Below are 15,336 nucleotides of genomic sequence, written 5' to 3'. Positions count from 1 at the left end.
GACGACCCAGAAGATGATGAGAAAGCTTTGGCGGGAGAGGACGGAGCGCAACTACGGAGGCCTGGAAGTTTCTACAGAGAGAAAACATCAAAGGCAAAGAAGTTTCTCCAAGTTTGTCGACCTCGGAGATTAAAAAAAAAAGGTTTCTGTACATTCTCAGGTTGTTGTTTTTTAAATATAAAGCAATAAAACAATCAATTTTGTACCAGGAAGAGGAAGAGGAAGCTGCCCCGGAGTTTTTTTTCCTCCTCGACTCCTCGTAGGCAGCCGTCATCGAGCTCTAAGAGTATTTCGGTGAAGTTGTAGAATCCTATACTTTATATTTTATACTCACAATGTCTCGTAATGTTTTCCTGTTGTCTCCTTAGTGGGAAAAAAAGGAGGAAACACGCTTAAAGAAAAAGGAGGAAGTAATGAATTAATGGCTCCACATCGCACGTGTTTGGCAAATCAGCTGACGGAGAACTCATCCTCAGCGTGATGAAGATGACGTCAGCTGATATTGATCTCTAGTGTTTGTGTTTTCTTGGCCTCTACTCTCCAGATTTCTTCTTCTTCTTCTTCTTCTTCTTCTTCTTCTTCTTCTGTCAGGGTTCGGTTTGGACGAATGAGGATGAGGAGGAGGAGGATGAGGAGGAGGATGAGGAAGAGGACCGGTCAGATGGAGAGGTCGGTGTCTGTGTCGGTGGGCGTCGTCTTCGGGCTCGCGTTGCCTCCTCCTCGCTCCTCGGGGATGGAGGACGAGTCGCCGTTGAGGCCGGGAAGTACACCTGGAAGACACACACACACACACACACACACACACACACACACACACACACACACACACACACACACACACACACACACACACACACACACACACACACACACACACACACACACACACACACAGGTCAACGTTTACAGGCGAGTTGATTTTCCTTTCCTTCCTCCCTCCTTCTCTCTTTCTTTCCTCCCTCCCTCTCTCCTTCCTTCTTTCCTCCGTCTACCTTCCCTCCTTCCTTTCTGCCTCCTTTCCTTCCTTCTTCCTCCATCCCTTCTCTCCTTCCTTCCTTCCTCCTTCTCTCTTTCTTTCCTCCCTCCCTCCTTCCTTCCTTCTTTCCTCCGTCCTTCCTTCCTTCTTTCCTTTCCTCCCTCCTACCTGCCTTCCTTCTTTGCTTCCTTCCTCTCTTCCTCTTTCCTCCCTCCCTCCCTCCTTCCTTCCTTTCCTCCCTCCTACCTTCCTTCCTTCCTTCTTTCCTCCATCTACCTTCCCTCCTTCCTTCCTTCATGCCTCCTTTCCTTCCTTTTTCCTCCCCTCCTTCCTTGACTCGAGGACAACAGGAGGGTTAAACTTTATATATCTTATTTCAGACCTGTTATGACTTTAAAGCGAGACTCTGAATTTGGCCACAAGGGTCATATATAGCTCCCAATGCTGTAGCTCCCAATGCAGGTATGGTTTACTGGTTTACTATACCTGCATTGGGAGCTACAGATGGAGACAGGCATGCTTCAGAGCTTGGTCCCGTCTGCCACCTCAGCACTCAATAACCTCCCCCAATAACCCATATGGGGTATATCCTCAGTGTGATATATGTGTCGGTTGATCAATGTCCGGTGGTGCTTTGTGAAGTGTGTGTGTACTTATATGTTCTCAATGTCCGATGGTGTTTGTATAGCGGGTGTGTGTATGTATATTGTTCATGTCCGGTGGGTCTCTGACAGATTGTCAAAACGAATTTCCCCTTGAGACAATAAAGGCTATTTATCTTTTCTCAATGCAGGTGTAGTTTAATGCTCATTACACTGTAGCGCTCAATGCAGGTGTTCGAGTCAAGAAAGGAAGGAAGGGAGGGAGGGAGTAAAGGAAAGAAGGCAGGGAGGGAGGAAGGAAGGAAGGAGAGAGAAAGGAAGGAACAACAGAAGGAAGAAAGGGGGATGGAGGACGGAAGGAAGGAAGGAAGGAAGGGAGGAAGGGAGGAAAGGAAATAAGGAAGGGAGGAAGGAAGGATGGAGGAAAGAAGTAAGTAAGGAAGGAAGGTAGGAGGGAGGGAGGGAGTAAAGAAGGTAGGAGGGAGGGAGGTAGGAAGGAAAGAAGGACAAAGGAATGAAGTAAGGAAGGAAGGACGGAGGAAAGAAGTAAGGAAGGAAAGAAGGAAGGAAGAAAGGGAGATGGAGGAAGGGAAGAAAGAGAGGAGAAGGAAAGAAAGAAAGAAGGAGAGAGGAAGCACAGATGGAAGGAAGGAAGGAAGGAAAGAAGGACAGAGGAAAGAAGGAAGGAAGGAAGGACGGAGGAAAGAAGTAAGGAAGAAAAGAAGGTAGGAGGGAGGGAGGAAGGAAGGAAGCACAGATGGAAGGAAGGAAGGAAGGAAGGAACAGTCAAAACAGACGAGTCGATTTGACCCGGGAGGACGACAGGAGAAGCATGTGAGCGTTTTTAAATAACTGACAAAAATAAAACATGCTTCACTTCTTCTGATATGAAATTTAAATGTAAATAACTCATAAATAAGATATAATTCATCCTCATGTTGATCCAGACGAATCCTGTATTGATGTTTTTTCCCTCCGATTGACGTAAAACGATGTCTTAAAGTAACAGCTGAGACTGTTGGCGCCTCCTCACCTGAAACGATCTCCCAATAAAACACTTTACGTTTCTGTTTGTGTTCAGATTAAACAAACGAGATACGACGTCTGAAACACAGCTGTCCGTTTCCCTCGTCTTTATCCACTGTTCTTTCCTTCCTCCATCCCCCTTTCTCCCTTCCTTCTTTCGTCCTCCTTTCCTTCCCTCATTCATTCCTTCCTTCCTTCCTTCCCTTTCTCCCTCCTTCTTTCGTCCCTTCCTTCTTTACTCTGTCCTTCCTTCCTCCTTTCGTCCTTTTTCCTTCCCTCATTCCTTCCTTCCTTTCCTTCCTCCCTCCCTCCTTCTTTCCTTCCTCCCTTCTTTCCTCCCTCCCTCCCTCCCTCTCTTTCTTTCCTCCCCCCTACTTTCCTTCCTTCCTCTATTCCTTTCTCCCTCCCTCTCTTCCTTCCTTCCTCCCTCCCTCCCTCCTTCCTTCCTTCTTCCTCCCTTCCATCCTTCCTTCCTCCCTCCCTCCCTCCTTTCCTTCCTTTACTTGAGGACAACAGGAGGGTTAAAAACTTACGTTCGGTGTCGTAAACCGAGCTGTCCGAGCACGTCCGGTTCCTGCGCTGAGATGACCTTTGACCTCCACTCACGTACTCTTTAAGAACACCGGACCTGAGAAACAGAAAACAACACGACAGGCAGTTTTATTTATTTATATAGAGCATTTCATTCCACTAATAGTAATAAAAATATAAAATAATAAATTAATATATAAAAACAAAGTGCAGAAAAATAGGAAGAATAGATAAAATAAGGATTTGCTTTAAAATCATTAAAAGGACATCGAGTGCAAATGAAAGATTAAAATTTAAAGTGTTTTAACCTTCCCTAACCCCGTCTCTCTTTTGACTGTTCCTTCCTTCCTTCCTTCCTTCCTTCCTCTTTCTTTGAGTTTTCATTACTACATTCTTCCCCTCCTTCCCTCTTTCTTTGCTCTCTCCTCCTTCCTTCCATCCTTCCTTCCTCCATTCCTTCTCTCCTTACTCCTTTATTTCCTTCCTTTCTTCCTTCCTTCCTCCCGTCCCTCCTTCCACCTTTCCTTCCTTCCTCCCTCCCTCCCATCCTTCTCTCTTTACTTCTTTCCTCTTTTCCTCCCTCCCTCCTTACTCTTTCCTTCCTTCCTTCCTTCTCTCCGTACTTCTTTTCTCTTTTCCTCCCTCCATCCTTACTCCTTTCCTTCCTTCCATCCTTCCTTCCTTCTCTCCTTACTTCTTTCCTCCCTCCCTCCTTACTCTTTTCCTTCCTTCCGTCCTTCCTTCCTTCCATCCTTCTCTCCTTACTTCTTCTTCTTTCCTCTTTTCCTCCCTCCCTCCTTACTCCTTTTCTTCCTTCCTTCCTCCTGTCCGTCCTTCCTTCCTTCCATCCTTCTCTCTTTACTTCTTTCCTCCCTCCTTACTCCTTTCCTTCCTCCCTCCCTCCCTCCTTACTTCTTTCCTTCCTTCCTTCCGTCCTTCCTTCCTTCTTTCCTTCTTCATTCTTTCCTCCCTCCTTCCTCCTTTCCTTCCTCCCTCCCTCTCTCCTTACTTCTTTCCTTCCTTCCGTCCTTCCTTCCGTCCTTCCTTCCTCCCTCCCGTCCTTCCTTCCTCAATAAAGTTTTTTTATTATGCGTCCTACAGAGTCACCCAACCATTTTCTATCTAATCTCCTTTTTTCATGCGACTGAGATCGAGTTATCTTCATACGTTGAACATCTGTCACTTTCTTACATCACAGACTTTATAAACAACAACCTGGACATTTATTAAAGAGTAACGTCGACATCCTGCTCCTCCTCTATTTACTCAACACTTATTAATCACATATTTATATTCCTGTAAGTACAAATATTACCGTCTGGTTATCACTTTCACTTTCATCTCTGTGCATTCCTTCTCTCCTTACTACCTTCCTCTTTTCCTCCCTCCTTACTCCTTTCCTTCCTTCCGTCCTTCCTTCCTCCTTTTCTTCCTCCATTCCTTCTCTCCTTACTTCCTTCCTCTATTCCTTCTCTCCTTACTTCCTTCCTCTATTCCTTCTCTCCTTACTTCCTTCCTCTTTTCCTCCCTCCTTACTCCTTTCCTTCCTTCCGTCCGTCCTTCCGTCCTCCTTTTCGTCCTCCATTCCTTCTCTCCTCCCTTCCTTCCTCTTTTCCTCCCTCCCTCCTTCCTCTTTTCCTTCCTTCCTTCCTTCCTTCCTCCCATCCTTCTCGCCTTACTTCTTTCCTCTTTTCCTCCCTCCCTCCTTACTCCTTTCCTTCCTCATTCCTTCCTTCCTTCCTTCCTTCCCCCATTCCTTCTCTCCTTACTACCTTCCTCTTTTCCTCCCTCCCTCCTTACTCTTTTCCTTCCTTCCTTCCGTCCTTCCTTCCTTCCTTCCATCCTTCCTTCCTCCATTCCTTCTCTCCTCCCTTCCTTCCTCTTTTCCTCCCTCCCTCCTTACTCCTTTCCTTCCTCATTCCTTCCTTCCTTCCTTCCTTCCTTCCTCCATTCCGTCTCTCCTTACTTCCTTCCTCCTTTTTTCCTCCCTCCCTCCTTCCTTCTGTCCTTCCTTCCTTCCTTCCATCCTTCTTTCCTCCATTCCTTCTCTCCTCCCTTCCCTCCACCTTTCCTTCCTTCCTTCCTTCCTTCTTTCCTTCCTCCTTTCCTTCCTCCCATCCTTCTCTCCTTACTTCTTTCCTCTTTTCCTCCCTCCCTCCTTACTCCTTACTCCTTTCCTTCCTCATTCCTTCCTTCCTTCCTTCCTCCATTCCTTCTCTCCTTACTTCCTTCCTCCTTTCCTTCTCTCCTGTCCGTCCTTCCACCTTTCCTTCCTTCCTTCCTTCCTTCTTTCCTCCCTCCCATCCTTCTCTCCTTACTTCTTTCCTCTTTTCCTCCCTCCCTCCTTACTCCTTTCCTTCTTCATTCCTTCCTTCCTTCCTCCATTCCTTCTCTCCTTCCTTCCTTCCTTCCTTCCTTCCTTCCTCCTTTCCCTCCTCCCATCCTTCTCTCCTTACTTCTTTCCTCTTTTCCTCCCTCCCTCCTTACCTTCCTCATTCATCTCTGTGCTGCTTTTATAAAGTCACATGAAGAAGAAGGACGAGAAGAAGAAAAAGGAGGTTTGTTCCCTCTGAGGAGATAAAAGTCTCCTCTCTCTGCTTCTATACTCTAAAACTGAAATTAACCACATTGTTTCTCCTTTTTTCTGACCTTGACGTGCTCTCGAGTAACAAGCTCAGAGCGAGTTGTTAACACGTCGATGAAAACGTTACTATCCAGACCTTTTCTCTCCTCTACAGTAAAATGTCCATGCTGTAGATGTAACTACGGTTTCCTTGACAACCAACATGTGATCACAGAAGGGCGTTTCATTAACACTTCCTGTCGTCCTCCCGGGTCAAATTGACCCCGTCTGTTTTGACTGTTCCTTCCTTCCTTCCTTCCTTCCTTCCTTCCTTCCTTCCTTCTGTCTGTCCTTACTCCCTCCCTCCTACTCTCTTTCTTTCCTTCCTCCATCCCACCTTCTTTCTTTCTTCTGTCCTTCTTTCCTTCCTTCCTTCCTTCTGTCCTTCTTTCCTTTCCTACCTTCCTCCCCTCCTTCTTTCCTACCTTCCTCCATCCCCCTTCTTCCTTCCTTCTGTCCTTCTTTCCTTCCCTCCTTCCTTTCTTTCCTCCCTTCCTCTTTTCCTTTCTCCCTCCCTCCCTCCTTCCTTCTTTCCTCCCTCTTTCCTACTTTCCTTCTTTCCTTCCTTCCTTCCTCCTTCCTTCCTTCCTTAGTTCCTTTCTTCCTTCCTCCCTCCCTCCCTCCTTTCCTTCCTTCCTTCCTTCCTCCCTTCCTTCCTTCCTTCCTTCCTCCCTCCTTTCCTTCCTTCCTTCCTCCCTTCTATCCTTCCTTGACTCGAGGACAACAGGAGGGTTAAAAGTGTTTGGATGCATTTTTCTTCTGTCAGCGTGACGTGACGAGTAGAGAAGCAGGAATGACTCTAAAACTGAATTTGAGTTTTCTCAGACAGAAATGAGATCATGTGATAATAAATCTGATTTTAAAAATGTCGTTCTTGTGACATTAAATTTCTCAATTCTAACAGTTTAAGGTGGACATTGAAGTTTTTATACCAGGGTTGTCAAACATGTGGCCCGTGGGCCAGAACCGGCCCTCCGAGGGGTCCAATTCGGCTCACTTTCCTTCCTGTCTTTTTTTCCTCCCTTCCTTCCATCTGTCCTTCCTCCCTTCCTTCCATCTGTCCTTCCTTCCTTCCTTCATCTGTCCTTCCTCCCTCCCTTCCATCTTTCCTTCCTGTCTTTTTTCCTTCCTTCCTTCCTTCCATCTGTCCTTCCATCCTTCCTTCCTTCCATCTTTCCTTCCTGTCTTTTTTCCTTCCTGTCTTCTTTTCCTTCCTTCCTTCCTTCCTTCCATCTTTCCTTCCTCCCTTCCTGTCTTTTTTTACTTCCTTCCTTCCATCTTTCCTTCCTGTCTTTTTTCCTTCCTGTCTTCTTTTCCTTCCTTCCTCCCTTCCTTCCATCTTTCCTCCCTGTCTTATTTTCTAACCTTTCCTTTCTTTTCTTTCTTCCTTCCTCACTTTTATTCTTTCCTTCCTTCCACCTGTCCTTCCTTTCCTTTCCTTCCTTCCTTTCTGCCTCCCTTCTTTTTAATGGTCCGGCCCACTTGAGATCAAATTGGGCTGTTTGTGGCCCTTGTATGAAAATGAGTTTGACACCCCTGTTTTAAACTGTAGCTCAGGAGGAATTAAAGGTGTTGCAATGCTGCCACCTTGAGGACAAAGTTAGCAATTACACCATAAAGATGCCTTTTCTGTTAATTGTGTTTATTTAATACTGAATATCTGAAGTTTAGGGAGTCTAAAGATGAGCAAAGGTTTACTCAGCAGGACGGAGGAGGAGTCCAGATGCTGTGTTGATAACAATATTCTTTCATTATTATCACTGGAGACAAGTTTTCAAATCCCTTAAAGATATGCAACCTTTTTGTCATGGCAACGGTGAACACCACCCAGTCCTAGTTTAACCTGCATCATACTTTGTAAAATTAAGCAGTGGGCCGGATTATACCTTTTGGCGGGCCGGTTCTGGCCTGTGAGCCGTATGTTTAACACCCCTAATGTGACATGAATAGTCGTATCACAGACTTAAAAGATTAAATGGATGAAGGCGACATTTCTCTTTCGTGGGGGACATGGGGAGGGTTTCTAAAAGACTCTAACTGCTGCATGCTTTAATGGGAGGAAGTGATCAATTTACCTCATGTGGACCTAAAAACACGCCTTAAATTTAAAGTTGATACATCCTCTGATCTTGTAGAGAAGTGTTGGGAGTCATTATGTGTTTTAAACTCACCTGTCGAAGCTGTACGTTCCAGGATGACTGATGGACCTTTTCATCTGAGAGCAGACGGACAGACAAGAAGACATTTATTAGATCAACAGCGCTGCAACTTCCTGCTTTATGAGACACTTCTTATAAAAACTATGTACATTAAAGCTGCAAATAATAACTTTTTATTATCGTTCTTGGTCAGTGAACCATCGGGGAAATGAAATGTCATGATTTCCCAGAGCCTGAAGCAGAGTAGAGGTTTAAAGCTCCAGCAACACTCGTAATATAGAACAACACTTCCCTTCCTGTCCTGGATAATGATTGGCCTGAAGTCACATGACCATCTTGGTAGATAACAGATATTTTTTATACTCATTTTTTTCCTTTTTAAACTTTTCTCTACATTTTAACGACCCTATTTAAAATTTAAATGCTGTTTATAATGTCTGACCTGATGAAGGCTGCAGGAAAACGACCATCATGATTTTTCCACATGCATGAATTATTTTCTTCTTATTTTCTTAATTATTTTCTTTTTAAAGATCCTATTTAAATACTTATGCTTATATAGTGTGATCTTGAAGCCTGCAAGCTGATACAATGCCATCAAATGGTTTTGCCTGATCAACAGTTCAAAATTTAAAGATGATTAATTTACTTATTGATACAGAATCACGTAAGAAAAGCAGCAAATTCTCACATTTATAAGAACCTGGAAGCATCAGATGTTTGGTTTTACTTCTTAAAGTCATTAATCGATTATCAAAATAGCTGCCAATTAATAATTAATTATATGCCAACTATATATCAATTAACTTACTTACTAATAACTAAATGTTGTAGCTCATAGAAATAACAAGGTGAGCTTCATCGGAAAACTGTATAATTATTCCTGCTAATAAACTCAGCATCTAATTCAGAGAGTAATTAAGTGTAGTTTACAACAATTATATTTTTACTCTGCATGCTTTTCTTCTTTCTTCGTCACTAGACTCGTTGAGGTGTTAATTTACCCTTTCAGGAGGTCGAAGGTCAGGGGTCAGACTCTGGTTGGCCAGCGTCATACACTCCTCTAAAGTCCTGATGAAGGTAGCGCAGGTCGCACTGAGGAGAGACGCCTGCAGAGAGAGCGAGAGGAGCAGCATCATCATCATCATCATCATCATCATCATCATCTGTTAATGCATCACACATTCATTCAATAAATTAGAAATAAAGTATAAATGAAAAACAGATATAGCTTTTTAATAAACAAATAAAATAAAAACTTTAGTAGATTTAACTCTTCCTTCCTTCCTCCCTCCTTTTCTTCCTTCTTCCCTCCTCCCTTCTGTCCTTCCTTCCTTCCTCCCTCCTTTTCTTCCTTCTTCCCTCCTCCCTTCTGTCCTTCCTTCCGTCCTCCCTCCTTTCCATCCATCCTTCCTTGCTTCCTCCCTTCCATCCTTCCTTCTTCCTCCCTTCCTTCCTTCTTCCCTCCTCCCTTCCATCCTTCCTTCCGTCTTCCCTCCTTTCCATCCTTCCTTCCTCCCTTCCATCCATCCTTCCTTGCTTCCTCCCTCCTTTCCATCCTTCCTTCCTCCCTTCCATCCATCCTTCCTTGCTTCCTCCCTTCCATCCTTCCTTCTTCCTCCCTTCCTTCCTTCTTCCCTCCTCCTTTCCATCCTTCCTTCCTCCCTTCTTTCTTTCCTTCCTTCCTTCCTTCCTTCCTTCCTTCCTTCCTTCCTTCCTCCCTCCTTTCCTTCCTTCCTTTCCTCCCTCCCTTCCTTCCTTGACTCGAAGAGGGTTAAAACATCTTTATTTTCACTCCCTAAAGTAGTGAAGAGAAGACGTGCGGTTTACCTCGGATGTGGGCGTCGTCTCTGTGTCTTCGGGGTTCTGTGATTGGATGGTTTGGACCTGCTGGACGAGAAGATCGCAGTACAGACGGAGCTCGGACATCTTCGTCTTCAGACAGTCTGGACCTGGACACACACACACACACACACACACACACACACACACACACACACATATATTAATTATGGTTCCTCATAAAGACATAGTACGATATTTTTTGACTTTTCAGTTATAAAATGATGACATCATGTCTGTTTCTTTCATTTAATCAAATAACTGCTTTTGTTTTTTAACCCTCCTGTTGTCCTCAAGTCAAGGAAGGAAGGAAGGGGGGAAATGAGGAAGGATGGAAGGGAGGAAAGGAAGGGAAGGAAGGGAAAAAAGGACGGAGGGAGGAAGGAAATGAGGGAGGAAGGAAGGGAGGAAAGGAAAGGAAAGAAGGAAGGTAGGGAGGAGGGAGGGAGAAAGGAAAATAGTAAAGAAGAAGGAAGAAAAGAAGGAAGGAAAAAAGGAAGGTAGGAGGGAGGAAGAAAGGAAAGGAGGGAGGAAGGAAGGAAGGAAAGGAGGGAGGACGGAAAGGAGGAAAGGAGGGAAGGAGGGAGAAAAGGAAAGGAAAGAAGGAAGGTAGGGAGGAGGGAGGGAGACAGGAAAGAGGAAGGAAGGAAGGAAGGAAGGAACAGCCAAAACAGACGGGGTCAATTTAAAAGCTCATTTCCTTTTTTCAGATTTTGATAAGAAGCTAAATAAACAAACAGATAATTGATAGTTTAAAAATCTCCCTGAACAAACAAACACAGACTGACTGACGTGCACCTTTGTGTTTGTGACTCTCTAACGTTCCCGCTTTAGACGAGCCCAGAGCTACGAGCCACCTCTGTCTCTCCGCAGCGTTCACAGCTCGCACGTAGAAATGCTGCTCGCCGGGGATGATCAACTCCAGACGCGTCAGATCTGTCGGATGGACTGAAAACACAAAACATGAGCCGAGTTTGACGGATGTGTTTACTCTCCTGAAGGAGGCAGGAGGCATTTAAAAACTCTCTCGGCTCTAACCTTTAATGTCACACACGGACATCTTGATGGATCCTTTGCTTCCTTTGCCGACGTCGTCCTCGCTGTCGTAGTACGAGATGACTCCATTCTCCAAGACGAACCAGCGGGGCTGCCAGCCTGACGACGACACACACACAAATATTTACCAAAGGACAAAGTTGTTTTAACCCTCCTGTTGTCCTCGTGTCAAGGAAGGAAGGAAGGAAGGAAAGGAGGGAAGAAGGAAGGGAGAAAGAAGGAAGGAAGGAAGGGAGGAAAGGAAAGAAAAGAAGGAAGGGATGTAGGAGAGGAAGGACAGAGGAAAGAAGGAAGGAAGGAAAGAGAAAGGAAGGAAAGAAGGAGGGAGGGAGGGAGGAAGGACAGACAGACAGACAGACAGAAGGAAGGAAGGAAGGAAGGAGAAAGAAGGAAGGAAGGAAGGAAAGGAGGAAAGGAAAGAAAAGAAGAAAGGGATGTAGGAGAGGAAGGACAGAGGAAAGAAGGAAGGAAGGAAAGAGAAAGGAAGGAAAGAGAAAGGAAGGAAAGAAGGAGGGAGGGAGGGAGGAAGGACAGACAGACAGAAGGAAGGAAGGAAGGAGAAAGAAGGAAGGAAGGAAGGAAGGAAGGGAGGAAAGGAAAGAAAAGAAGGAAGGGAGGTAGGAGAGGAAGGACAGAGGAAAGAAAGAGAAGGAGGGAGGAAGGAAGGAAGGGAGGAAAAAGAGAGGAAGGAAAGAAGGAAGGGAGGGAGGAAGAAGGAAGGGAGGAAAGGAGAGAAAAGAAGGGAGGGAGGTAGGAGAAAGGAAGGAAAGACGGAAGTGATAAATATGGGTTGGCAAGATGAGCAATTCAAAATATCTTTAAAAATAGTTTTAAAAGGTCATCAGGTTTGTTAAAATGTACATTTTGTATTTTTGTTGGTTTTATATCATTTGAAATGACATTTGCAACATTTTTTAACCAAAGTAAGACTGAATGCTCCTGAAAATGTCAAATGGTGTAACCACAAAAGAATGATACATATTAAATATTTTATCACCTACAGTGTATTTAAGTGGACTTATACTAATAATGACTGTAAATGTTTCCTGATCTCCATGGTTACCCAGATTTAATGTAATATTTAGAACAATAGTATTCCATTAGCTTTATTTAATATAAAAGTTATAATGTAAGATCATGCGAAACTAGTTGATGTGCTGTTTTATTGACTATTTACTGTTTTTATGGTTACACCACTTAGACATTTTTACCATAATCCTCTAATATATTCTCTCAAAATGGATTAAAAGCAGAAATTTGATGCTGAGTCCACAAAAAAAAGAATGTGTGCAAATTATTCATACGTTTATTTTCACATTTTAACCCTTTAAATTTAACTATAAACCACTTAGACACTAAAACGTCTCTGACCCAGATGTCTTGAGTATATAAAGACGCTCTGTGCTGATAGTTTCTCTCAAGTTCCCGACAGACAGTAAAGTCTAATCTAATCTAATCTGATCTGATCTACTTTTAGACTTTTAGTCAGACTAAATAAGCAAAGTGAAGACGTTACTGCGGCCTCGGAGGAACTTTTGATGCCACTTTTTTCATTTCTGTGTTTTTATTTCTTATCTGATTTCTTTGAGTTTTAAATTATTGCTTAATTTTTTGAATTTTGTTCCTTTTTTTTGTTCTTTTTTTGGTTTTCATGTTGTTCCCTTTTCCCCTAAACTAACCACACTTTATGTCAGTTCTTTTTTTTTAATGTTTTCACTTCTTCCATCTTATTATCAGCTTGTCAATCAACTGTGAAACACTTTAAACAACATTAAATATATGAAATGTGCTGCATAAATAACCTCTAATTGACTGACATGCTTTAAACTTAATATTGTGTTTGACTCTATTTTTTAAAATCTGTCCTCTTTGTTTCAGCTTTTGTTTCACAGACAGTCAGACAGAAATGAAACCGCAGACTTCCTTCAACTTCAAAGTGCAATAAAAGTTGAGCAATTTTCATTTTATAGAGCGCAGACGGCTCACATGATGCTCATCCCGCTCCCAGCTGACAGACAGAGGATCATTGTGTTTCTGCCGAGCAGGTTATACTGAGAGGAGTCGTTACAGTGTAAATGTGGTTTACTATTTGAACACCATTATTTATAGACAAGCTACGTTGACATCATTATAAGGTCAAATGCCTTTATAGTCCCCGTTAGTGTGACTGGTTTTCCATCCGTCTGTCAACCAGCAGTGGAAGAAGTATTAAAAACCTTTATTTAAATAACAGTACCAAAACAGCAAAGTAAAAATATATACACTCCAGTATAGGTAAAAGTCCTGCATGAAAAATCCTATTTAAGTAAAAGTACTGCAGTATTATGAGTGATGTAGTATGCAGTATTACAGTAAAAGTACTGCAGTATTATGAGTGATGTATGCAGTATTACAGTAAAAGTACTGCAGTATTATGAGTGATATAGTATGCAGTATTACAGTAAAAGTAGTGATATATTATTATATATGACATCATTAGATTATTAATAGTGAAGCATCAGTGGAGTGGAGCTAGTTTATACTACTTTATATACAGTTAGCTAGTTTACACTACTTTATATACAGTTAGCTAGTTTATACTACTTTATATACAGTTAGCTAGTTTATACTACTTTATATACAGTTAGCTAGTTTATACTACTTTATATACAGTTAGCTAGTTTACACTACTTTATATACGGTTAGCTAGTTTATACTACTTTATATACAGTTAGCTAGTTTACACTACTTTATATACAGTTAGCTAGTTTACACTATTTTATATACGGTTAGCTAGTTTATACTACTTTATATACAGTTAGCTAGTTTACACTACTTTATATACAGTTAGCTAGTTTACATTACTTTATATACAGTTAGCTAGTTTACACTACTTTATATACAGTTAGCTAGTTTACTACTTTATATACAGTTAGCTAGTTTATACTACTTTATATACAGTTAGCTAGTTTATACTACTTTATATACAGTTAGCTAGTTTACTTTATATACAGTTAGCTAGTTTACACTACTTTATATACAGTTAGCTAGTTTATACTACTTTATATACGGTTAGCTAGTTTATACTACTTTATATACAGTTAGCTAGTTTACATTACTTTATATACAGTTAGCTAGTTTATACTACTTTATTTACAGTTAGCTAGTTTAGTCCAATGGTTCCCAACCTAGGGGTGGGGCCCCTCCAAAGGGTCAGCAGATAAATGTGAGGGGTGGTGAGATGATTAATGGGAGAGGAAAGAAGAAAAAACTAAATACACATGTTCATGTTTAGAGGGGGAAATCACAACAATGTGTATTTTAAAGCTTGTTATATTATCCATTGTGTCAAATCTTTATCTGAAAAGTAACTAAAGCTGTCAGATAAATATAGTGGAGTAGAAAGTACAATATTTCCCTCTAAAATGTAGAAAGTAGCATCACATGGAAATACTCAAGTGAAGCAAAAATACCTCTAAATTATACTTAAAGTCAGTATTTTAGTAAATATAACAGGAATTTAACTGTTTTGCACAGCTGCTGAATAAAACTGATGTTTAATAGGACATTTAATATATTAAATAGGCATGTTTTAAAGGGGGTTTGACGTCTTATTGGCTTGTTATATTATCCATTGTGTCAAATCTTCATCTGAAAAAGTAACTAAAGCTGTCAGATAAATGTACTGTAAAGTAGAAAGTACCTCAAAATTATACAAGCTTAGGTACTTTCCACCACTGCTATTAGTATATAATGTGCCTCTATGATCCAGCGTTACTATAAAATCAATAATTACTCTTTAATCCAACAATTTCTAACAAGTTAAATGTGTTTTATTGATAATAAAAATGAACCAGAAGTGACATAAAACTGTGCTTAGCTGCTTAAAAACTGAGCCACAAGTCATGTCAAGCTAAATAAAACATTACATTAACATCTTAAATCGATTAAATAAACATTAAATCAAAGCTACATGTCATGTCACATCTTAATTATAATAATAATAGCTTGTTTATAACTGTGATGGATGAAGTTACTATAGAGGCTATCACATGTAGCAAGCCAGTGTTTGCTATAATATTACTATCGTTGTTGTCGCTGCTTATTATAAAGACATGAAGCTTAAATAAAAGATGTTAAAAAAGGAAGATAAAGGACTCACCTGTCATGTAATTAGTCCATTTGTAGAGAATCCCCTCCATGCTCATGTAGCCTGTTAGCTCCTCAGTGTAGCTCTGCAGGCTAACAGGAAAGATAATATCCGCCTCTCTCTCTCTCTCTCTCTCTCTCTCCCCCCCTCTCTCTCTTTTTTTCTTTCTCCCTCTCTCTCTCTCTCTTTCTGAGCTGCTGCTTCCCTAAAACTGTGGCAGTGTTAGAGGTTTGAGTGTCAGCAGACTAATGCCATGCTGTCTGGGGTTTTCTGGGTGCTGAGCTGTCACAGAAACTGTGATCAGCTAACTAACAGCTGGAGAGAAATAATGTCAACAAAGCTGCAGATTCTCGGTACGGAAGCCTGCAAGGGACATTTAACCTCCGCGTGTC

The 15,336-nt window shown here is 42.0% G+C and overlaps 1 protein-coding gene across 1 annotated transcript; it reads right to left on the bottom strand.

Annotated features, from left to right (window-relative positions):
- Positions 1-648: 648 nt before the first annotated feature.
- Positions 649-15,073, bottom strand: plekha3 (pleckstrin homology domain containing, family A (phosphoinositide binding specific) member 3). The gene is made up of 8 exons (XM_053333683.1): positions 14,957-15,073; positions 10,798-10,914; positions 10,558-10,707; positions 9,748-9,869; positions 8,922-9,026; positions 7,930-7,973; positions 3,138-3,232; positions 649-770 (listed from the first exon to the last, which is right to left on the bottom strand). Exons 1-8 carry the CDS (start codon positions 15,000-15,002, stop codon positions 658-660), a joined length of 792 nt encoding a protein of 263 aa, XP_053189658.1. The 5' UTR covers positions 15,003-15,073; the 3' UTR covers positions 649-657.
- Positions 15,074-15,336: the final 263 nt, after the last annotated feature.

Source organism: Scomber japonicus, chromosome 14 (genome assembly GCF_027409825.1).
Source record: "Scomber japonicus isolate fScoJap1 chromosome 14, fScoJap1.pri, whole genome shotgun sequence".
NCBI classification, from domain to species: Eukaryota; Metazoa; Chordata; class Actinopteri; order Scombriformes; family Scombridae; genus Scomber; species Scomber japonicus.
The sequence above is the reverse complement of the archived record's forward strand: the minus strand, read 5'-3'. Positions and strand labels throughout refer to the sequence as shown.